General features: G+C 39.4%; 1 protein-coding gene and 1 long non-coding RNA gene across 3 annotated transcripts in view; one reads left to right on the plus strand and one right to left on the minus strand.

Annotated features, from left to right (window-relative positions):
• Positions 1-6,611: 6,611 nt before the first annotated feature.
• On the minus strand, positions 6,612-9,008 carry LOC309714314. The gene is made up of 4 exons (XR_014278899.1): positions 8,665-9,008; positions 7,717-7,788; positions 7,041-7,142; positions 6,612-6,867 (listed from the first exon to the last, which is right to left on the minus strand). It is a non-coding gene; the product is annotated as an uncharacterized lncRNA (long non-coding RNA).
• A 5,931-nt stretch (positions 9,009-14,939) lies between these two features.
• The window catches only part of mmp16a (matrix metallopeptidase 16a (membrane-inserted)), a 75,092-nt gene continuing 64,632 nt past the window's right edge, over positions 14,940-25,399 (plus strand). Inside the window, exon 1 of one of the 2 annotated variants that reach the window (XM_082547001.1) lies at positions 14,940-15,507. In XM_082547001.1, coding sequence (XP_082403127.1) covers positions 15,382-15,507 — 126 coding nt within the window. In that variant the 5' untranslated portion in view covers positions 14,940-15,381. The remainder of the gene's footprint in view (positions 15,508-25,399) is intronic. The other variant, XM_082547002.1, reaches the window with a different exon arrangement.

A 25,399-nucleotide genomic window follows, 5' to 3' on the forward strand; every position in this document is an offset into this window, starting at 1 on the left:
AGCTGTCCACTCTCTCCACTGGGCACTCGTTGATGACGGGGGTCTGGTAGTTCCTCTCCTGCTTAGTGCTGAAGTCCACTATCAGCTCCTTTGTCTTACTGACGTTTAGAAGGAGGTTGTTCCTCTGGCACCAGTTCTCCAGATTCCTAATCTCCTTCACGTAGGCCGTCTCGTTGTTATCAGAGATCAGGCCCACCACGACGGTGTCGTCAGCAAACCTGATGATGGTGGTGGAGCTGGTAGTGGCCACACAGTCATATGTGTACAAAGAGTACAGCAGGGGGCTCAGAACACACCCCTGGGGGGCTCCAGTGCTGAGAGTGGTGGAGGCTGAGACATGTCCGCCCATCCTTACTGCCTGTGGTCTGCCAGTTAGGAAGTTGGAGATCCACTGACACATAGATGAGCTGAGTCCCAGATGCTCCAGCTTGGTGGTGAGTGTGGAGGGAATTATGGTATTAAATGCAGAGCTGTAGTCTATGAAGAGCATTTTAACATAATTCCCCCTTCTAGTGTCCAAGTGAGTGAGTGATGTGTGGAGGAGATGAGAGATGGCATCGTCTGTGGAACGATTTGGACGGTAAGCGAACTGTAGTGGGTCCAGTGTGTCTGGTAGTGAAGAAATGATGAAGTCTCTGACCAGGCGTTCAAAGCACTTCATCACTACTGAGGTGAGGGCTACAGGGCGATAGTCATTGAGAGAAGCAGGGTGGAGTTTCTTCGGGACAGGAACAATGATGGACTCTTTGAAGCATGTGGGGATCACCGACTGAGATAAAGAGATGTTGAATATCTCAGTGAACACAGGAGCTAGCTGGTATGCGCAGTCTCTGAGGATACGACCTGGGATGCCGTCTGGTCCTGCTGCTTTCCTGGTGTTCACTCTCTTGAAGGCTCTCCTTACTTCATGCTCGGAGATGACGAGCACGTTTCCGGTGCTGGCAGTATCTTCCTGTCTGCAGCCGTTAGCACCGCTAGCACTAGCATTGTTGGAGTCCTTAGCTGCAGCCTCGAAGCGAGCATAGAAAGTGTTCAGCTCGTCTGCCAGAGTCACGGCCGCGTTCGTCATACCGGTTGTTTGACGTTTTTCTTGGTTTGACCTGCAGACAGAAACGGGCTAAAAAGGAGAACAATCTGTACTACTTTTACAACACATTTTATAACGTTTTATAATACGGCAACAAATAAACAACTACAACATTCTCTGGGGGGTGGATACCTCATACATACTACATACTCTAACTCCCCCACCTAAACTGTTGAAGCTGGAGGGTGGTCTCTGAAAGTATAACTAACCACACCTAGTTCTCTTTTCATATTTGCAATAATAATTGTCAGTTTATTTCAAGACAGCCTTACTAGTCTTGAAATATTACTACTTTAAGTACTAAGCTAAAGTTAGCTGCTAAGCTACTGTTAGCTACTCTGACAGTAGCATAAGCTAACAGCATGTAGTTTAGGTTAATAACTTCAACAGGTCCTAAATATAACTTATTAAGAGGAAAAAATGTTTTACTTTCCTTGCAGTCCTACAGCAGTAGAGCCTGAAAAATGTAAATATTTTCTACACTCATTTGGTTCATTTTATTTATTTCAAATATTCTGATTTCCTGTCCTCACCGAACCCTTATTTTTAAAAAAAATCCTCGAACCCTGGTGGAAACACAGCACTCTTGTTTAATTTTCTGGGGCATTTTTCTCTGCTTCTTCATTATAACATATCAAAAGTAAACAAAAAACTCTATCAATAAATAATGTATACAATTCTTTTTTGTTGTGTCTATACAAAACACATTCATTGGTGCTGTTTGCAATATTAATGGCTCAGTATGAGAATAAATATATTAACATTTTTTTGTAGCAATGATGAGAAGCAATACAACTCTGGCCATTTATGACAACACTACGCCAATAACTGGTTACAGTTAACATTCAAGCTGGAAACATTGGGAAACACCCCGGTTCTGTTCACAGTTAATAAAATCTACCGACAATAACAGAGGCTTAATCTGTTAGATGTTGTTCTTGTTTCATATGTTCCCATTAGTGTCAAAAAAGATGTTAAAGCAGGGCTTCCTTGTAATTTATAGGGCAGGCTTGGCCATCTCCAGGCCTCGAGGTGTCCTGCAGGTTTTAGATCTCACACCTGAATCAAATGATTAGTTCATTACCAGCCTTTGGAGAACGTCAAGACATGAGGAGGTCATTTAGCCATTTAAATCAGCTGTGATGATCAAGGACACATCTAAAACCTGCAGGACACCAGCCCTCCAAGCCTGGGTTTGGACACCACTGTTATAGGGTTTTACCATATGAACATGCAGTTTTCTTTGGTCTTCAGTCAAACCTCATTATATCCACTTTCAAAACAACAAGATGGCAACAGCTAAAAGGCTCAGCTCAAGGCTTTACAAGGTCCATCTTACTGTCGCCAAATTTACAGTCATCTTTTAAAATTTACTGACCACAGAACACAAACTAAATATGTTTTTCATATACCACCATTACGTTAATCCAGGAAATATGAAGTGGCCTTTGCCTTTTTGAGTGTTATGCTTCTGTTCCAGTTTTTGACACTGAACTTATTAACAGCTCTGTTATGATGTAAGTCTGCCTCAGTCCCAAAAGAGCACGTTTGACAAAGACATTTTGGCTACTCAGAGCATGTTTGCCAACTGCACCAACTGACCCACTTCCAATTTTATGGTGAAAATAGGTTTGAGGTTTTTGGCCCATGGGTGGCTGCGCAGTTGGAATTATTGCCCCATAGAAGAATTATGAAAACACTCGGTGCAGGGCAGGTACAGGATTTCAGAGCTGCTGTAACCACAACCAATCACAAGGGAAAATCTCCCCAAAGCCATTTTTGTGCTGTGTGTGCATTGTAAGCTTCCAGTGCTGGGACTTTGAAGATTACAGTGTCTAGCCTTATCAGATCCAAAAATAATTTTTTAAGTACTGTTTAAAGTTAGTCTTCAAGGACAATTTAAAGTGGGAACCCCAAGGTTAGGTGCAGTAAGAGCCTACTACATTTTACAATATTTAGACCCTTGTTACATTTGCCATTACTGGAAGTGGAAATTGGCAAATGTTACTAAAGAACATGATGCACTTAAATTCAAACTCATGACTGTTTCTAGAAGTAAGACGTGCTACATCTGAGCACTAACATTTGCACCAATTTTACTGTCACTTAGCGAGTAGTTTGCAAGTATTTACCCTCTGTGCCAACTACTGGTCACTATGACAACCCTACTATCATCCCTGTATATGACTGTTAGCATCCTCCAGCAGCCACTCACCATCTGATCATGAAATATAAATGTTATTATTTTTTCTGGTATGTTTTTCCAACATTTTTCCATGGTGAGGTTGCTAGCCCCACGCTCAATCCTCCTTTCTCATCCTGGACTTCGAACCAGGCAATGGCGGTATGGGAGTGTACATCAGTGAAAACATTCTAGATTAAAGGTATGGATGTCCTGTGTCCATTTTTTGGTAAACTGGATAAATATAATGTATAGATGTGCTGTCTGTACTTCACAGATTAAAAGGTAATTTGAAAGTTCTTAGATAATGGCAATGAAGTCACAGCCCCAACTTGCGTTGAAACATTAAGTCCACACACAGCGTGCAGTGTGTGCTATCCCATGCTTTGATTTTCACAGCCCTCCTCCACACCTTCTCTTTCTGTCTCTCTCTCACTCTCTCTTCTATCTCCATGTCCCTTTCACTGGGGTTTATGCTTTTATCAGTTTAGACTGCCAGGATTCAAAGCCAAAAAAATCATTGTCCTCCCAACTGACTCACTGCCAAATCTACTGACCACCCTACGACTAAATAGTTGATCTCATTCATAGATATCCATCAGGTTATGGTTTTTGAGTCAACTGGTGAAGCATGCTGCACACATGCACATATTTCATATGTCTTAATACAGATCGCTGGAGCCCTATCATTTCTTGGTGGTGTGAAGCTGACTGCATGACTACATTTATTATGCAAATATCCAGTCTGTTTTAGCGATGGCAATGTGTGGGCTGTAATCGGGTTATTTTTATACCAAGCTGACCCATTTCTACTGTTTGCCTGTGTCCAAAGTTTAAACAAGCCAGTGCCCAGCTCTGATGGAGCCACATGGCACGGATAGTAACATCACGGCTGGGTTAATGGAGATCAGCTGTCTGCCTTATGTCAAAACTTCCTAGAAGGAGGTGCAATCACATCATTGATGGGCTACGACTGGAGCCAAGGACCCAGATGTACTGCTTTCCTGTGTCATTTGCTCTTGAATGTCGATCTAGGCCATAATTTGCAATGGTAAAATTAGAGGTTTGGTGAGCATAATGTGCAATGTTCTGTGCAACTTCCTATGTAGGCATGCTGCCTACGTTTGTCTCACCAGAAATTTCTAACTGTATCTTTTTTTCACGGGGGCGGGGGAATTATTGCTCATAAAACTAAGCTTTCAAGTAAATTAAGGCTCTTTGTGGATTTCGAAATATCTATCTATCTATCTATCTATCTATCTATCTATCTATCTATCTATCTATCTATCTATCTATCTATCTATCTATCTATACACACATATACACTAGGGGTGCAACGATACACAAAATTCACGGTTTGGTTCAGTTCGATACTTTGGTGTCACGGTTCAATATTTTTTCGATACAAAAAAATGTTCATGCCTTTTTAATTTGTCATTTATTAAAATTATAAATATATATATTGACTCAAAAGTACAGTTTTTAAATTTAATGTTGCTGAAACAAGAAAATAATGAAAAAAATAAATCTATCTGATCGAGAAATCACTCATCTCTGGAAAAGAGAGTTTAATTTCGTTTAGCGTTGAGGCAGTTGCCATGTTGCAACGAGCTCTCACTTGCGTTGCGCTCAGTGGATCTGCGCTCGACAGTGCAGACTAGGCGGAGTAGTCGAACGCAGATCCACTGAGCGCTCAACACAGACAGCATCGTCAGAAGAAAAGTTGATCAAATAAATTTAAAATTTTGTATTGTTCGATATATATGCATACCGAACCGAAAACACTGTATCGAACGGTTCAATACCGATACGAGTATTGTTGCACCCCATATCTCTGCTAATTAATGCTAAGTAACAGCCTAATAAAATACAAGCCTTTCACTCAAAACTGAGTTTATAAAAAAATCACCATACACTTGTTATGCTTCATTGTGCTTAGGCCTCAGTCATGACATCAGAATCAGAATACTTTATTGATCCCTACACTGTAAAAACTGTGACTAGAGGTTACTTAAAAAAGTTATGGCAACAAAGTGACACTTGAAATAATTAAGTAGATTTTAATTTCAAAAGATTTATGTAAAATGTAGAGAAAATGTTAATTAAATTCAAATAGAAAACAAAAGTAGATATTAATAGAATTAAACTGTAAATATGTGTTGGATTTAGGGTCAAAATCTCAAACTGAAGGTTGAAATTGCCCAACTTTACCAAAAAAAATAATTGATATGAAATAAGTCTCTGAGAAAAATTACTTTGAATTTACTAACTATCTGGCAAAGGTTTAGTAAAAACTTCCTAAAATATCCATTACAAAGAAATGAAATCTTCTTGTTTTTTCAGTAAAACTCAAATTGGATTCAATAATTTTCCAAATAAACCTTAAAAATAATGACTGAATAATAAGAGAAAATGAAATGAATTTTACTTATTTTCTGAGTAAAATGAATCAATTTCACAAAGAAAACATCAAAACAGTAATTTGTTTTATTGTGGAAAATAAAACACAGTAATTTATAATATAACATTTTTCTGCTCGTATACACTGAATTCTCATCAACAATCTCCTGATCTCCTAAATACATTCCTCTGCTGTAAATTTGTTTTAGTGTCATAAACAGTTTATCACACAGCTTTGTGTACAGAGCAACAGCAAAATAAACTGCATGAATGTAAACCAGTTTTGTAAAAAAGAAATTAATCTTTAGACTGTAATATCAACATGAACCTGAAATTTGAATATCCTTTACCGTTTCCTTTATCTCTGTTACTTATTTATGATTGACTAACAAAAACTTTAGTTTGTCAATCTTTTGTTAAATCGAATCACTCAATATAACTGTAGAACAAAGGTTTTTCACTCATGTACATGGAATATCAATAATGTAAATCAACCTTTTATCCCAATTTGGATGTTTAACCTGAGAAAATCTAAGACACATGTAAGAGGAAGTAACATTTCTACAGCTACAGGACTGCACTTCTGTTAAATTTTAAAGTTGTTTTAAACCAATGTTTTATAGTAACATACACTATAAACAAAGAAAAGCTTCACTAGTGATTCCTCCAATTTGCTGCCTTTCAAACAGAATATTCCTAAGAAACTTGTAGGTAATAAAAAACAAAATTAAAATGAAGAGCACAAATACAGCCTGACACATTGCAGGTCATTTGGGTAAGATATGAATAAGATGAAATTAACTTAAAAACTGAAAAGATAGCTGCATCTAACAAAGACAAACCAAAGGTTTTCAGTGAGCTTACTTCCCTTTCATTCTTTCAGAGTCCTCGTTTAAGCCAATAACTTGTTCTTGAGGCTGTTCACTTTTGGTGAGTGCTTAGCACAATCCAGTTCAAGGAAAAGTTTCTGGAATACTTCCAAGGTGTATTTTAGCTCTTTGGGATAGGCAAGATCGACTGCATATGTCAATCCAACCAGCATTGCGCATGCTCTTGGAAAATTGCCCAGAGCAGGCATAACTCTCACACCCTCCAGCACAATGCCAATGTCATCCTCCTCAGATCCAACAGCCTTGATTTTGTAGATTTTCATCCTCTGTTCAGAAAGATCTTGTGACACACCATCCTCATCAGCATCCTGAAACAACAAACACATGGGTTTTCTGACTGTAGTTGCACACATGAAATATTTCCTGGACACATCCTGTAGCTGAATGACAAATAAAACATGATAATGCCTCAAATTATTTGAAACTTGACAAACACATATGAATAACAAAAACAGAATAATGTTTCTACTTCAACACTTACACTGTACTCTTTGATCAGTTGATCAATGGACTCCCCAAGGTACACCATCAAGCACTGAATAACCAGATTTCTGGTTATGTTATTGCTAGGATTGCTTGGTGACTGAAAATGAGCAAGAATTCCAAAAATTACCATCAGATAAGTGACCATTTATTAAGACAAAACTGTGAGAATTGGCAGTATTAAAAAAAACTGTTAAATATCAAATTATCATCACATGGAGCATTATGTGCGATAATTAGCTGATGTTAATGCACATGCCTGGGTGCTGACAGTCAACACAAAGGTATTGTCAACATGCTTGACAGGTTCAATCTTTAAATGTGTCGTTTTAGTAAATTACATTAATTTAGTCATTTAGTTTTTTTATCTAATTTAGTTTATGTTCGTCAGAAAGGGTTTTTCCTTCTTGGGACAAAACAAAAACCCAGCAATACCTGTACTTGTGTTTTTTTGTTTGTTTTTTGTTTTTTTACTAAGAATAGACATGTATTTAAAATACAATTAAAACATGAAACCCATAATTGTGTTGTTAATTATATCAGTGACGTCCTGGCGTCCTCTTGCACTGACAAAAACATGCAAACAAATTAGTGGAGCTGTGCACCATGCAAATGAAATTTGACAAAAAAATTCTTTAAATAAAATTCCAAGCTGAAATGTCTGTGGAAAATACCTTGGCTATGATAGCCTGCAACTTCAATCCCATGCTGATCAGGTGAATTTAAGTTGAGGGATCTTCCATTACCTGAAAGGAAAGCAACATTATCATTTTTGACGTTTAGTCAGCTGTGTAAAAACCAAGGAGGAACCCACCCGGGGGATTAATAAAGATTTATTTTATCTAATCTAATCTAATAACTTTAATCTCAGCCAAACCGATTTACTCACGAACAAATAAAACACTGAAAAAAACCAAACAATAACATTTTTAGGTTGTCTAAGTGACTTATACATTACGTTTAAACTGAGTAGCGAAACCCCGCGGTGATCTGAAAATGATGTGCCGGGAGTTGTGCCGTTCTCAGCGGCTTCAGTGACCCTCGAGCTCCCGGCTTGCTATCGAGCTGGTGGGTAGCAGATGCTCCGAAAACGTCTAAGCACTTTTGCAAACATGCGATATCTTGATAAACCGAGCAGATATTTGATGTTTACACAGCTACTTTCGCGCCTGAAAATATGTTAAAAGTTTATTTTGTGACCCAGAAAGATTACTAAGAGTAATTTTAAAACTTAGTAGCGGCCGCCATTATTGGAAACTGGAGTTCGAAAAACTGACTGTGGCTGACAAAATCACTCACAACTGACCGCAAAACCTTTTCATGAACTTTTAAACGTGGATGAAAGACGTTAAAACTCATCGGAATATACCGTTGATATTTTTTAATACGGTAAAACATGTGGTTAGTTAAAGCTGTTCAGTAACACAGTCGTGAAGGCTTGGAAAGTGACCTTGTGCTAGCAGTCCACTAACTGCCATTTGTGTAAAAATACGATACTATCATTACAGTGACGATTATTAATAAAATTTCGACGTATCATACTGTTTAAAACCTTTACTCAAAACCGATATACGTTATTGTTTAAACCGTGTCTTATATTTGAACAAATTAAGAAGTCTTACCTCTGACAAAATGGAGACGTCCACTCATGAAGCGCGTGTGTCCTGCACGTGGCACAAAGGATTATGGGCGGAAGTGTACAATGATTAAAATGAAAATGCTTTCATCAGTTAAATCTATTAGATTTCTTAAATTTTTTTAGTACTCAAACATTTTTTTTAAATCTACTCAACAAACCATTGCTGAATTTACCCCAAACAAAACTGTGTAAATTTAAATAACTGAACATCTCAAAATTGTTGAATTTTGCTTAGATTTGATTAAAACTACTCATACACGTTTTTACTGAGTAATAATTACTATTACTCTCCTATTAGATTCTAATTAACCCCAATCACAGTTTTTACAGTGTAGGGGAAATAATTTCAGTCAGGAACCCCCTGGAAACTTCCAGTCTCTAGGGAAAAATAAATGTTCCCGATGGAACTGGGTCGTGGTCGCTGGAATTTGTTGGCAGTCGCTGAATGCAATCAGTTGGTTGTGGGTGTTGCACCAAAAACCTGTTTATGATTGCTTTGGCCACTGGAAAATTGCAACATTTGACCATGGTTTACATGGAAGATGCTGATTTGTCTACGAACACTTTCTAGCTAATCACCAAGTACGAGCATCCTAGAATATTTCCTTTGATTGTTGGGTTTTCGCTGGGCTTTACATAAAGGTGACAAAACCAATGTACAGTTAACATGCATTTATTCACACACCTCCCATATGGAAAAGATATATATAAATCTTATAAAGTTTGTATCTGTCTTGTGTGAAACTTGTATGAAAAGCATATAAGTGTGAAAACAGATATAAGATCCCTTGAAAAATTATATAATGAAACTTGTATATTTCTGATACTTACTTAAACAATGTATGAAAGTAATGCGAAAGTGGCCACTTTCATGAGTAAATCATGTAAGCCTTATATGATTTACTCATGAAAGTGGCCACTTTCATGAGTAATCACATATAAGTTTTTACTATTTCTTTTCCGTATGGGCTGCCACAACTATAAGGCAACACAGCAGCTTAGACAAAAACAGCAGCTGTATTTTATGGTTGTAATGTGAGATGCATGAGATACTCTAAGATTAAATGAAGTAATGCTGACATTTGTTTATGAGTCGGATCAGTTTTCATTCAAAAGAAAAGTAACTGTGAGAAACACCCCAAAATGATTCTGGGTTCAGACACTAGTAAATTGGTCCAACTGTGAAATAGACTGTTGTTGGAACACATGAGTTATTTCTCACTGGAGAAGTTTTCCTTCTACTTGGCTTCAGTACCATATGATAACATAGTAATCAATTTGAGAACTTGTTGAAGAGTCGAGTCCACGCTGTGCTAGGCTGACCCAGAGTTTCATCTGGAGAGGGGATAGGAGCCAGTGTGATCCCACCCAACATCAGGAAGCACATCACAAATTAAACATGTCATGAATCCCAACAAAGTGAGGGAAATACCTGTTTCAAATTACATTTTGCTGATGAACTGTGGTCTATTTAACGTCTTGGCCAATTATCCAATGTGGAAGTGTAATGGGATTACTTATCCCCAAAGGAGATTAGAAACTCTTTAATTACCAACTACTGCTCTCTCTTCATCATATCTCTTTAAAAATTATTATTATTGTTATTTTGTTCCTTGAAAAAGGGAGACAGACGGGCAGCTTTAAATTCATGCTGCCAGGAGATCCAGGAGGTCTGACTGGGAGCAGATGCAGCAGTTATGAGACATAGTCGTGTTTGCATAGGGAGGCTTTGAGGAGCCTGGCAGGGCTTTGCGCTGGTGGGAGGACCAGTTGGAAAGGGCCAGAACCTTTCAAATAGGGTATTCAGGATTATTGAGTGAGAGAGGAAGTCATTAAGGAGTGGAGAGGAAGAGAGACGTGAGTGCGAAAGAGTTAGCCAAAAGAGAGAGGAAGTGTGGATGAGCGAATGATTTCAACCATCCAACAAACTTCTAGATGAGCACAAGGAGGACAAAGAAAAGACTTCATATTTTTAACACGGTAAAAATCATTGTAAATTTGCATCGTTACAAAGTGAGCATGCAATGAGGAAGTTATTTAACTCCCACAAAGAATGAGTGACAGAGCAGTTCAGCAGGGTTGTGCTTGTGCAGTTTATTCAGCATCGACTATCACATGCAATAAAAATTACACGTCTTCACTGATTACACGAGTGGTTTTGAGTTGTGGAACATACAGTCAATATATTCTAGGAAAAACATGTATTCATACTGTTAGTAAATGACACCACAATGGCCAACGAGAGAAGTTGTTTTTGTGCTAATAACTGCACAGTGGATTTATGAATGGAAAATGTTCAAATTGAGTTCAGTTGAACTCATAATTTGCCATTCATCTTTAGCAATTTTGTCACAGCCCTGGATTTTCAAAAAGAGGTGGATCCTATATGAACAGAAAAAGATAAACACATGTCTGCTACCCAAGAAAGGACCCAGATACTGTGGAAAGCCACTGAGTTCAAGTTCCACTGTCTGTGCTCTAAAGATCGCTTGTATTAGTTTAAAGCCTCGGTAAAAGAAGCCTCGACTGGTTACTTTGCAGACATAATCTCTTCCTCAAAAATGAATCCCAAGAACGCCTTTGTTATTATCAACAACTGCATTTTGACACCTCTTTCTTCTTTACTGTATTTTTCTGTCAGAGGCAGTGATTACTGCCTTCATTACTAAATGAAGTTAAATGAAGTTAACCTCTAGCCCACTGAATGCAATACCATATTATACTATAACTATAACTATACGTATACTATAGTAGTAACTATGGTTTTTGGTGATGCCAGGGTGTGCTGTGATCTTATTCTAGAGAGGTTTTTACCAAACAACAAACTGAAAAAAAGAAAAAGAATATGGGAAGGAATAAAATAACGACACGTTTAAGTCAGAGTTTGGGAGGTCGTCTTCTGAGGGTTTGCAAGATAGATCATCACCTTAATTAATTTCATTGACTGAGGTTTCTTCTTTTGTTCTGTAGGGTTTTCATCAGATTCCTCTCCGCTGTCCTGTGGTGTCCAACAAGGCTCAGTTCTTGGGCCTTTGCTGTCCTGTATATGTCATGATAAAAAGAAGGCACATCTTCTGTCAGTTCTAAGGTTTCTAACATTGTTGTGGATTAATTTTTAGCCCACTCTACAGCTTTGGTTTGGTTTGCAGGACATTATTTTTGCACAGTTCTAACAAGGTCCTTCCACAGCATTTAAGTCAGAATGAGGTCTGGATTTTGACTGGGCCTTTGCAACAACTTCATCCTTTTTTTTTGGGTAATTCTGTTTTATCTTTGCTGATGATCATTTTCCAGTTGCACCTTCAAGTTTGGACAAAGCTTTAACTGTCAGATTTAGCTAGGATGTTGGCTCTACATTCGACTTTATAATACTGTGGTGAACAGAGGAGCCTCTGGAGTGAGAACGGGCTGTCTGAGGAGTTCATGGCTGACTCAATAACTGCAAGGTGCCTAGGTGGCCTTTTTCTGTTGCCTTTGAAGTACTCATTATCAAAAATTTAGATAGATATTTAGCTTTATTTTTCATCAAAGTCATTGCAGCTTATCTCCTATCTTGGCTTCTAGAATGCCTTAATTTTATGATTTACCATTTTTTATGGCCTACCGCTGAAAAGACGGAGGTTCAGATGAACATAACAAACCTCAGAAAACTGAGACTAGAGCTTTAAATGTGCAGCTAAAGATGCTCGTGTATGCCTTCATATTGTTGTTTATCAACAATCGTAGTATGCTTTTACTCTCTTAGGCAGTCTTGTGGGTTATTTTAAATACTTCCTCACGTTCAGGATCCAGTTTAATATTTTTATTCATGCACACAGAGCATTGTAGTATTGTCTTTTACCCTCAGACAAATATGCTAAATTTGCTGTTTGTCCCACACACCTGCTAAAAGACTTGGTTTCATGGATTCTTTTAAATGGAAGATAAAAACATATCTGTTTAGACATGGGACAGCCTGGTGGCATAGTGGTTGATACTGTTAGTACTGCCTTAAAGCAAGAAGGTTCTGGGTTAGAATCCACTCTGTCTTTTGTGTGGCGTTCTGGTGTCCTTCCACAGTCCAAACACATGAATTAAGTGGGGTTAGGTTAACTGCTGATTCTAAATTGGCCCTGAATGGTTGTTTGTCTCTCTGTGTTAGTCCTGTGACAGATTAGCGACCTATCCACTTTGTAACCCGCCTCTCACCCTGTGACAACTGGGCTACACTCCAGTCCCCTCATCACACTGAATTGGATAAATGGAAGAAAATGGATGGATGGATGTTTAGACACGTGTGGCAGATTTGTTTTTTGGGGGGGTTTTTTCCATGTATTTATGTACTTTGTGTACTGTTTTGAAATAAAATGTTACATTTAAGTGTTTTTCAATGCATATTTTTTCATCTCTGGATTGATTTTTATTACATTTTATGCTTTGTAATCACACTGTGACATCTGGCCAAATGTGCTCTACATAATTATGATTACATAAATATATTATGTTATCTTTATCTAAATAGGAGCTATACTTTTTATGATTTTATGCGACCTGTAGAGACTTTAAGTACTCTGAGTCAGCTCGTCTTTTTTTTAACATTCTCTTTTTTATTGCCACTAGCTAATTCTTCCTGGAATTTGTGAGTCACATTAGGCATCTACCATAACTGTGCATCTAATTTTATCTTTACCTGGTAATTTCACTGCTTTCCAGGAAGCTGCTTTTTTTTAAATTTCATAATATACATGCATGCTTTCATGATGTTTCTACAAGTTATTAAACAAGACGTCTGTCTGTAAATTAATAATCGTCATCTCTAAAGTTTGCAAATTAAAGCTTGTTACATTAATTTTAAAATACTCTACTGGGTGTCTACATTCTCATCACTGACGAGGCATCCTAACCACTTCAGAACAGAGCTGTGCAAAAGAAGAATCAATAATTCATGAGTCCGAGCTTCACCTTGTTAGACACACAATAAATTTTACCCTTTCCTATGAGCTGACACAGTGCTCCAAAGTGTTTGTCATTTCCTGTCCAGATACAATAAACTTACATCTGCAAACTATAATTAATACTTCCTCCATGAAGTGTAATAAGCAAGATGATGGTTTTTTTTAAGAGTTAGCGTGACATGATGCCCTGCAGAACTCACGTGGATCACACGGGGTTCAAGCCAAACTGTGCCTGTTCTGACGCTCCTAGTGTTTTTCAAAACTTTAAATGGAGTTTTATCCATTTAGTGTGAGAATTTGTCCCAGGATAAAGCTGGAGTGTGTGTGCAAAGTCAACTCTCATTAATAGCCTAATAGTGTGGCTCACCTACCTTTTGCTGTGGCACACATGCTGCTTGTTCCTCGTCCCCTGGTGTTAGTTTAAGTAGAAAATCATTGACCTGGGTCATTATGCCTGCCCCTTCTTTATTATACGAGGAGATTAAACAGAGGCTCTTTAATGTGACACTTTTTGTGTATTAGTGAGGACCCAAGTGCCATTGCAAAGGCAATATAACTCTGTTTACCAATAATAAATGACACAGATTTGTCACAGTCTTTTATTAATGCAAAGATGAGACTTTGATGAAAGGTTTCTTTGTAAAAGGAGCGCTCTTAAACCGTGAACACATCACTTTCTCTACGGTGACAACACTCCTGATGGCATCATTACCTTATACTGGAAGCCAAGTTGACACACAGGAGATATCGGAGTAGGATTACACACCCACACTGAGGGTGGTGGTTGAACACTGAGCCTGTCATCGCCCTCTATTGGCAAAGGAGGGTTTAAAACATGGATACAGAAATCCCATACGCATGGGCACAGGAGCACATTACATGTAGCTTGGCTGTGGCTGATAGAAATCATAAAAATAAGAATGTAAATCTAAATATACATAGCAGTATAGGGAGAAGGTATTAAAAACGATATAAAAACCATGTAAACATTTTATTATTTTTAAAATATATTTAACTTGCACTTTTATGCTACTCAGTTTAATATTTACATAATAAAAGCTTATGGGGCATTTATGAACAGTCACAATTTTCTACTCGTCTCAAGTTATGAAATAAAGTTGGTTATATTAGCACAATAATAAGCTGTCCCTGCTTGTTGCCATGTGAAAAATGCCATGGAGCCAAATACGGAAGCCTGCGTGTTTATTTACCCAAAGAGAAGAACAATAGCAGAATACGCTGAGTGGGAAAATAGCGCTTCTTACGTTTGTGTCAAACTGCACTGGCAGGATGAGGACTGTTATGTTTTTATCTGGGATTTTGATGAGGATGGGGATGGGAGGGGGCGCTCGTGCCAGTGTGCACATGCGCATTCGGTGGGAAACACGATTGAAAACGGGCAGCTATGCCGCGCGGTGCAGAAAACGGGCTGGACGCGTCCGCTTGGAACAACGGCCGGTGTACCGGAGGACTGACCCGGGGACTGTGGGACCAGGAGGCGCCTGAGAGGCGTTAACAGCGATTCTTTCCCCGGGGATAACCTCCTCCCGAAACCGCGGCGAAAGCAGCGGGTGCAAGGGCTCGACGAATCCGCTCCTTCGCCCATTTCACTCCCCCGTCCTCTGCTTTCGGCACCGCAAGAGAGACAGCGAGACATCAGCGATGTTGCTGCCAAATGTGTAGGATTTATTCCCGCTGCCCATTTCTCTGTGTCGCCTGTAAATAAAACTGAGCGCAGACAATAAGCTCCAACAGCGGGTGTCACTATGGTTTTATTGGCGCTCCGCAGTAGGAGATGTCTTAATAGCTGCTGTATGGGGACGTTATGCTTGCAGTTGTTGCTGTGGATTTTATGTGCCGTGAACGGAGAGGAGCAGTCTTTCAGTGTAGAGGTAAGAGGACTGATTTGTTGACATCCAAGAGATTTTCCCGCACAACAACAGCTTCACGGTTTTTGTTAAATTAAACTGTGTTATTTTTATCCTCATTTAAAAGAATGATAATAATAATAAAGTGTTAGAGTTGCTCTGTAACTCCAGTCCCTTGTGCTGATGTTTCACCGACCACAACAACAGAGCCTTTGTGAGATGCCCAGCTGGGTTGTAGTTCTACCCAGTTCGTTAGCCGCTTTTAGACAGTTTCCCAAGGAATGTGCATTTCTGAATGGAAGTGCAGGTATTGTTAGAGGGTTTCAAAGCTTTATTTCCCTCCCCAGCTTGTGCTTGTTTGTGTTCTCAGAGTGCTGAAACATTGAATTTTGGATTGAAACAAAATGTGGGCTACCTTAATGTAAAAAAACAAACAAAAAAAACCACACACAAACAAAATAACATTTCCACTCTTATCTAGGTATGTAAACAATGCATAACCCTATGATTTTAAAAACTGAGCCAGCATGAGCAACGATGTCAGAAGTCAATGGGCAGACATTCAGAGTGGGTATGTGCGAGATTATTGTGTTTTAGTGGTTTTACTGCATTCGCATACCCCGTGTCTGCAAAAACAAACAAAAAACAAACAAACTCAGGTCTAAGGCTTCACTCTGCAGGAAGGAGATCTTATGGGGTCACAGAGAACAATGTGGGCAGCCAGATGAGAATTTAACAAAGCAGGGAAGGTTCCTTCACAAAGGCAGCTTGTATTCTGAAACGACCGCCCGGCTTAATGGGTAGTTGAACGTCTTCAGGCTACAAGTGTTGTGCCAATGAACTCTGAGACTCAGACTTTTAAAAAGAATCTCTCCAACTTCTGCTAGTGTTTCTTTCAAGATGGTGTGCAACTTAATCTGTGGCTTTTGCCGTGCACGTCTGCCCCTTTTACATCCAGAGAAGGCTGTGACACTGCGCTCAGCAGCCCCTTTCCTGTCTGTCTCTCTCACACATGCACACACATGCAAACAGGAGCCGCTGCACAGGATCATCCTGGCATGTGTACTGACAGTGACTCGAGTCCCACATCCACATTTCCACATGATTTGCAAGCTGGGCATGCCAGAGGCAGAGAGGCAGCACTGACCTGATCTCTGGTAAAAAAATAAAAATAATAATAATAACCCGTGCTGCTCGGTACCATTTAACCTGGTGAAAAACGCATTATTAGCGTTAACATCATCGTTCTCTCGCAGAGCGTTCCCTTCTCCCACGTCGTCCACCTCCACTTGAATCTTATTATCCACCTCCAGCCCTTGCATCTGTTGTTTCTTTGTGTCACTGAATTGTGAATGTGCTCAGCGGTCGTGGCTCTCTTTTTCTTTTTTGTCTTTTTTCAAAGTCTCTCAACTTTAATAAGTCATTCTCAGGAAGCCAAATGGTCTGGAGCTGATTAACTTTGACAACCTACAAATAAATGCAACAGCACCAGTGTGCATATTAATGCAAAGTACCTCAAGATGAGCCCCTGCTGTGCCTGTCAGGTAAAGATGCCAGCGAGCTCACAAGCGTGCTTACAGTAGTTTGATATCTATGATTTCTGTGTTTTCATGCACGTGTGGAGGACTGAAAAAGCCTCCACACGTTCTCATTCATTTGCTAGTGAAAAGTGGGCTTTCTGCTGTAATGCGAGACATTTTCTGGTCCCTAATTTAGCTGTCGTCTTTGTCACAAATGAGACGAGAGAGGCGTCGAGGCTGCCGAAAGTTGCACTCTGCTATGCACAACAACAACAAGTTTGATTTAAGCATCAGGTGGGCTTTAAACTGACAAGTTGCTTCAATTGGGAATGCCCGGCATGGGAGAAAAGAGCAATGAATGAGGCTTAAAGAAAAACCCCCAAAAGAAAGTGTTTAATTTGATCCTAAGGGGTATTCAAAGAAAAGCAAAGTCACAGTAAAGCACATGCTGTGCAGTCCCACTCCAGGCTGGTAGAATTTGGCTGCAGTTTCGCAATCTTTCTAAACAGTTTCTGTTTGGAGACTGTGCTGCTTTCACTGGAGCCACTCGCTCAGCTGTTAGGGCTGTGTTTACTCCTACACCAAGTGTTCTAGAGAGTAGACACAGATGAGTATTTCCTCTAATTAACAGGTGTGGTTTGAGGTGGGAGGTCATCCTGAGCCTGCCCTGTGATTACTGGTCAGACTGCGGTCTTTTAGAAAACCTCACCCTTTTGGATGGAGCCTTTGCTGCCGACCTTCCTGGATTTGTCTTCACAGACAAAGTGGCTGTAATGCTGTCATTCCCCCACTTGTTTCTCCTGTTTCCTCTTGCTTTGGATGACATTTTCACAGGAAGGACAGCCTGTCACTCGGTGATAAGAGTAATTAATAGGAACGTGTAACACACTTCAGCACTATACATGGCTACTGCAGAAAGATTTCTGAAAGCTCTTCAGCTTTCGTCCATTCGATTGTCTCCCCTGAAGTAATTCTCTCTGCAAATTGGACAGCGCCATTAACAATGGCTCAGGCTCGACTTAATTTTGTTTATCTCCTTGTGAGTATTATTTTCTGTTTCAGTCCAGATTGATTTTACATGGATGAGCCAACGTTTTTTGTGCGACAGCCAATAAAGTAAGTGCTTTCTCTGCGAGGCGTCATGCTGTAGGTGGGCCTTGCAGGCAGTTGATTTATCTCAGGTTATTTTTATCATTAGCTCTTACATAATTCAGAGTAATTAAAACAGAGAGATTTCCCCCCTATCCCTGTTTGACAATATCAGACAGTTAGAGGGAGAAATGTAACTTAATATTTTATAAGCGTTTTCTCCACTTAGTGTCACAAATGCAGAGACATGCCGAGCTGTGCTCGGCCACGCTCCAAGTTTGTCTGAAGTAGAGATGCACAGATCGATGGGCCAGTCGGCTGTTTTCAGCTGATTGGCCATGATGGATGACTGGCTGATCAGCCTCTGGTGTATCTGATTTCATGCTGATCTTCTAACACACATACCAAAATGTAACTACACTGGAGATACTCATTTCAAGGAAATGTATGATTCCATTTTACACTGTTATACTTCCAAGATCACCTCCTACCCTTAAACCCCCCTTAAATGACTATGTATAGTTGTGGTACTCTTGTCTTCTGCTAGCTGTACCTGACACAGTTTGGCCTTGAAATAATTTTCCTTCCTTTTCTTTCCTAAAGTTGAAAGTAGCTGTCTGTATAGTCTCACAGATGTTTCATCAATCTGTCACTTCGCAGTTAATCGTGTATTCTTCTTCTGTTCTGTTGTTTAATAGTGGTCGGTAAATAAAGCCTCTATATGCTTTACCACTACCTTTTAGTGGCAGTGCTTAGCATGCTACCAGGTAAAGTAAATGTATATCATTTAAACAAAAAATAGTTGCATAAAGTAGCTAGTTTTCTTACAACTCGATGCTTATTCAGATAATCAAAAATCATCTTAGCTAGGGATACACCAATACCGATACTGGTATCGGGTATCGGGGCCGATACTGTAAAATGTGTGTGTACTCATACTCGTAAAAGTTAACCGATACCATGAACCGATACTAACTTATTTCGTTAATCAGAGGGTGGCTTGTCATTTTTGTTGTAGTTTTTTAGATTGGCCACTAGGGGGACATCCTGCGTTAAACAGGCACAGGGTTAGACGAGTCAGACTGGCAGCTCCAGATAAAAAAAGAGAAACTGGAGGCTGCTGTAGCTAGGCTAAACAAAATGTCAGCAGTGTGGACTGGGAACAGCCAACTTTAACTCAGGTTTTGGAAAAGCGATGAAAAATGTCAAGAGAAAATCCACGGGCAGTTAAAATAACAGAGGCTCTGACTCATTTTATCGCTCTGGATGACCAGCCAATGCCAGTCGTGGAAAACATAGGATTCTTCTCAGCATACCCGAGCTGCGATATGAAATTCCCAGCCGCCCACACATCAGGGAGATAATGGTGCCAAAACTTTCTAAAGAGGTAAAGACAAGCAGTGTGTGCGCGATGTCAGTCCTCGGTTTAACGGCAGAGTGGACTGATGATCCACGGGCAGATGGGGAGTTCGTCAATGCCAAATACTTTCGTTATTTTGTTTGTTTGTTTACAATATGGACACTCTGCAACAACTTTAAAGTTTATTTTATTCTCAAACCTAATTTGTATTTATTTTATTCCAAACAGAAGTGTTTATTTATTATTCCGAAAGCTCGAGACAGTGCCAATAGTTCAGTGATATTTTGTTAAATTTCAATTTGGAGACTCTGCAATAATTTAACAGAAGTGCTTATTTGTCACTTGAAATTTTTTTGTGGTCATTTTTATTAATATATTATTTATCGGCAGAGAATAAAATAAAACCTGTCTTCCAATTCATTGCATTTGTGTGTGTGTGTGTGTGTGTGGTAGAAGTATCGGTTTTTGTACTCTGTATTGGCAAGTACTCAGATCCAAGTATCGGTATCGTATTGGTTTGAAAAAATTGGTATCGTTGCATCCCTAATGTTAGCAACATGGCATGCAAGCCCCTGAGCCAACTTTAACATGGTATGCTGGAAGATATATCCATGACACAAAGTGCAGTATCTAAAAGGACTTTGTCTGGGTTCCTTATAATGCTAATGCTAACGTTGAAGCCAGAAGTTTGCCAGTGTAGCATGTGTTGATTCCTAATTTTCTTTGCTAATCTACATATTTTTGTTATTTAACCACTGTGAGATTAATAATCTGTTTAGTTTCACAGTACATTTTCAGTTGAATTATACTGTACAATAAAGCTGTAATATGGAGCACTACAAATAGTCACTCATTTATTATGTACATAACATAAGTTTCCACTGGAGAAGCCTTACAAAGATGATTATGTGTCCTGTCAGTTACAGGAAGAAAAGCAGAATTTTGCCGAAACACTGGAACAACTTTAAGAGAAAAGTGTGTCTGAAACATTTCCTAAGTGTTTGTTTTTCCTCTGGAATTTGAATACTTTGAATATGTTTATATGAATATAAATATGTTATTATGTTATAAAAACATGACCATATACATTTCCATCTGTGTCCAAAGATGGCCGAATCACTCAAAATGTTAATTGTATTGCTTGCAGGTATTTCTGTGATCTGTGATTTACATTTGAGATTCTCTTGGAGCACAACAACACCGATGTGCACCCACTAAAGCCTCGTGAGCGTCACGCTGCCTTGGTTACACTCAGTGTTTCACTGTGAGGCATCAGGTGCAGAGCTGCGCTCTGAGTGTTTGAAGTGTTTGAATCATGCCACTGTGCAACTAGAGACAAAGACAAGTTGCTTAGTCAAAGATAATCTACTGTAAAACAAAGACAGCGCAAAGTTGTACTCCCATCTGTTAACACATCCTTTCTCAGATGGATGAATGAATTAATAAAAGGTGGTTTGGCTAGACTCTGCTGACTGTCGGCTGTGATTATTAACTCCAACCAAGAGTTCTGTCAGCTCGTTCTGTTTGCTCACCTGTTAGTGAGGAATCGTGAAAGAGCCGATCATCATCAATCATAAGGCAGAACCGAACTTTGATCTTTTGTTGCACAGTAATGGACCGGCCATAAGTGTAAAACAGAAGCATACACTTTACATCTTTGTAACAAATATAAACGCTTGTTAGCTTAGCATAATTGAAAAATGAAGATGGCTTGCTTTGTTCTGTCCAAAACTATAAATGCATCAATCAGCATCAATAAACATCTGTATTTACATGTATATTAATTATCCTACAAACTTGAACTGGAATGTATTGTTATACCTAGAGCTGGGCGATATAAGATTTTTTCATATCACGATATGTTTTTTTCATTTCAGGCGATAACGATATCTATCACGATATAAGCCAAATAACTATATTTGTAAGATTTAAATGTGCTGTTGCTCACAAGTAAAATGTGAAATAATCAACAGCTTGTTTTTATTTAAATATTTATTTCCCATAATAAGTTCAACAGGGTAGATGTACTTAAGGAACATGAGACTTTTTCAGATAAATAAAGGCAAATATTGCAAACTACACAAAAGACAGCCGCTAAAGCGTTTAAGTTTCAAAATAGAACAAACGAAACAGACTAAATTGTCAATTCCACTTAGAAACAAAATATTAATTCTAAAAATAAATCTTAGTTCGTTTTACAGAAGATCAGACAAAATTGACTTACTTTTGTCAATATCAAATAAACTGAGAACTAAAAGGAAATTCTCAATCTCTCCTTGTTGTATAGCTGAGCTTTTCAAACAGTTTTAACAGTTACTTTAGTCTGACAAAAGCCGAATGACGAATTAGCGCTTCCAGTCAGAGACTGAGGCTACGTCCACACGTACACGGGTATTTTTGAAAACGGAGATTTTCCGTTTCCGTTTTAAAAAATAATCCCGTCCACACATAAAGGGAGAAATGAAGGAAAACGCTGCTATGAACATGCCAAAGCAGCAGGTGGCGCTAGATTCCTAACCGTGGGAAAAAGTAAACAAAGCTGGGGCATAGAAGCAGAACAGAGTCGTATGTGTGGAGGGACAGTAACTGTGTGTATATGTAAGCATTTAAACACTGCAGAGAGTAGAATTAACAGTAACAGTATTGTAGAAATTCATTTCACTGAAACAATAACGTGGCGCACAGTGTGACGTCAAAAAATGCGCACACCTTTGACGCTGCGTTTTCTCCGTTTTTCTGGTCCACACGTAAATGCAAAAACTGAGTTTTCAAAAATCTTCGTTTTCAGTGACCAAAAACGCCGTTTACGTGTGGACGAAAGGTGCAAACGCATAGAAAAATCTGCGTTTTCAAAAATACCCGGGTACGTGTGGACGTAGCGCATGCACCAGTTTATTGTATTTCCAGACTTGCTTTCGGCACAATTTACAGTGCACGCTACTCTGTTTTTTGTCAGACTTGAAATAGCCGAAATACCTTCACACTACGGAACTTCTATGGCTCTTCCGTTCGACAATCTCTCCGGCATTGGAATCATCATCAGTTTTCTCTTTGGTCACGCTCGGTTGATTTTTCTAGTCGGCGCACTCATTTCCTCCATTACCCGGGCGGTACGGTGCTTCCCAAACAAATACACATGTGCGGCTTGGCACTTGTGCTGTACGTAACAAGTCACGTGACGTGACGCTGCGGCTGTGATTGGTTCGGCTCTGCGCTACGTAATTTGGATTGGCTGTTCTTTTTTTTTTTTAAGTGGACAAGAGCGGCGAGGTCTATCGCGATAGTTTAATTTTTCTATGGAGAAAAAGTTATATCGCGATACATATCGTTATCGTTCTATCGCCCAGCTCTAGTTATACCTATGCAGTGATTAAATTTTTTTTAATACCAACTTGCTAGTTTAACATTTAACTACATGGCTGTTCTGAATCAGCTTCAAATTCAGGTCAGACTACATGAATTGAGCCTGATTATGACCTGCAACAAACAAAGTAGGGTGTTGCTTTGCATCAGGAATGAAAGTGCAACTTGATCATTTTGTATTTCATAGTGTGTCACAGCAACTGAAAGTCAGAGCTGCAATCAGAGGAAGTAGCTTCTTACAAGTTTTCAGAGTCTTCGATGGCAGTTCCTTCAAGTCTGTGACTGAACTGACCGATGTGGTGATTGGCATTGGTGTTGGAGCTGAAATTGAGCACATCCAGTGTCACTTTGTTTTCTGCAAATCTCTAGCTAGAGTCTCCTTCCTGATGACCATCGCACGTGTCCTCAAAGACAGCGCGCACAGAAGGTCACAGAAAGGAAAGATTTTCAGATACACATCCCCCCCCTAATTATAAAGGGCAAAAATGTTGTGCAGTCTGGGCTAGGCATTATGCTAATCAAAGCTTATTGTCTTCTGTATTTAGCGTAATTTTTAAATGGTCACAAAACAAGAATGGGATGAGAAGTTCTCATCCAACTGTGGCAACAAAATCATGCTTGACAAACTATCCCTTGAGTAAGTTTACAATAATTAAATAAACTATTACTGTGTTATATTCTTTACATAGCTATGTAGGCAGTGTAGCTGCTTTCAGCACTGGGCTAAAGCCAAGCTCAAGTGCTGCCCAGTGCAAACTACTCAGTGCTGTTGTCACTGTGTGAGGAATGGGAGAGCTTCATCCCCACATCTCAGCTCATGTTACCAGTTGGCATGCTCAGCCCCTGAGTGGCATCTGAATAATGGAAAACAATTGATGCGAACGTGTGTGGATGACACACCATGTGCCTGTGTGTCCTGCAGGTCATAGAGAGAATTTATGTTTTAATATAACACCATACACTAGAAAACAGTGTTAACAGACCTCATTTGCTATTTTTGGTGATAATCGTTCACTGTGTGTTTTTTTTTTTCTTTTTTTTCTTTTTTTATTTCCCAGAAATTGTTTGGCACTCAAACAGTGTGCTTAGTACTTTGGTGTGTTTTTCCTTGAATTTACAGTTAATGAAGACTGAATGTTTCTATACTTTCCCTGCGCCACGGTGGTTATCAGCACTGATATTAACAACTTAACTACACAGTTCTCCAAAATAGCCCCCAATTGAAAATGCATCACGTCCTTTTGCGGCACAGGCTTCGTGTTCCATCAGTGACTGGGCTGGCTATTCCTTAACAATTTATCTTTAACAAAGTCAATATTAAATTGTTGCTTTTGTTTCCCTGCAGCCGTATTTTCCTCCTACATACAGTACACTTAGTGTGCATGAGCTCACCTCCTGTGTCTGAGTGCACGCAGGCATATTTATGAGTGTATTTATATTGGTGCGCTTCGCCCTCGTTTCTCACTGAGGAATCATATGGATTACACGCACACACACACACACACACACACACACACACACACACACACACACACACACACACACACCATTTCTTGACGTCATTTGGCTTTGGTAAGAGAGCAGATTTGTGAGCCACTGGGGTGTCTGTGTCAGTCTGTTCACCCAATCCTGGAGAAATACAACAACACCTGCACAGACGTAAATGATTCATAATCATGCACACGTACACAAGCAGACACACACACACACGCACGCACACCTGACTTTCTCTGAGCAGCCACTTGTTATTATATTTTGTTCAGAATTTTTCCCTGCATGTCAGTCTCCTTCTTTCTAAGACACGTCTTTGGTCACAGCTTACTGAGCTGTTAAATCTTTAATGTCACTAACAACAGCAACATTAGATGATGCCAATGGGGCATCACGTGTAAGTCTGTCAATTAGGCTTTTGACAAACGCTCAGGGGTGTGTTGGGGTGTGTGTGTACATATAAACGTACGCATAGTTTTGTGAGTCATGACAACTGTTTCAATCTGTTCCTGCGTGCATGTAATCACATTTCACTGTGTTTAAATTAGCGATTGGGCTTCATCGCAGAAATTAATGTACTTTGAAACCTGAATATCAAACAGCCTTTAGGATTGATGTCATACTGCAGCTCCTGTCACATGCCATAATCTTGATGTTTCTTGCTGTCATTTTTCATTATCTTAAGTCATTAAAATACTTTGACAAGCTCCCAAAAGATTATCCACTTAAAGCCCGCTGTTCTGATCAGTATGTATGATCAGACTCTGACATTTTTCCATGACATTTTTGTGACATTTCATCCTAATGGGGCCACTGAGAGGGTGGACATGGCATGCATAAAGCCATTGTGTGTTTGTGTGCGTGTGTGTGTAGGCACTAGGGGCTAAATGTGCTGCAGCGCCCTGCTAAGCCTCTGCAGTCATTGCATCGCATTGGGGTCATGAGGTGCAGACGATGGTTTTGGTTTCATTAAAAGTCAGGTTGATTCTTTTTTCCCTCGTTTAAATTTTACAGTATGAATTTCAGTACGGCACTTTGAATCATGTGGGTATGTGGTTATTTGTGTGGGCAGGAAAAGGCTGCGGTTGCCTTG

This window comes from Aulonocara stuartgranti (assembly GCF_965226115.1).
Source record: "Aulonocara stuartgranti genome assembly, chromosome: 9".
NCBI lineage: Eukaryota > Metazoa > Chordata > Actinopteri > Cichliformes > Cichlidae > Aulonocara > Aulonocara stuartgranti.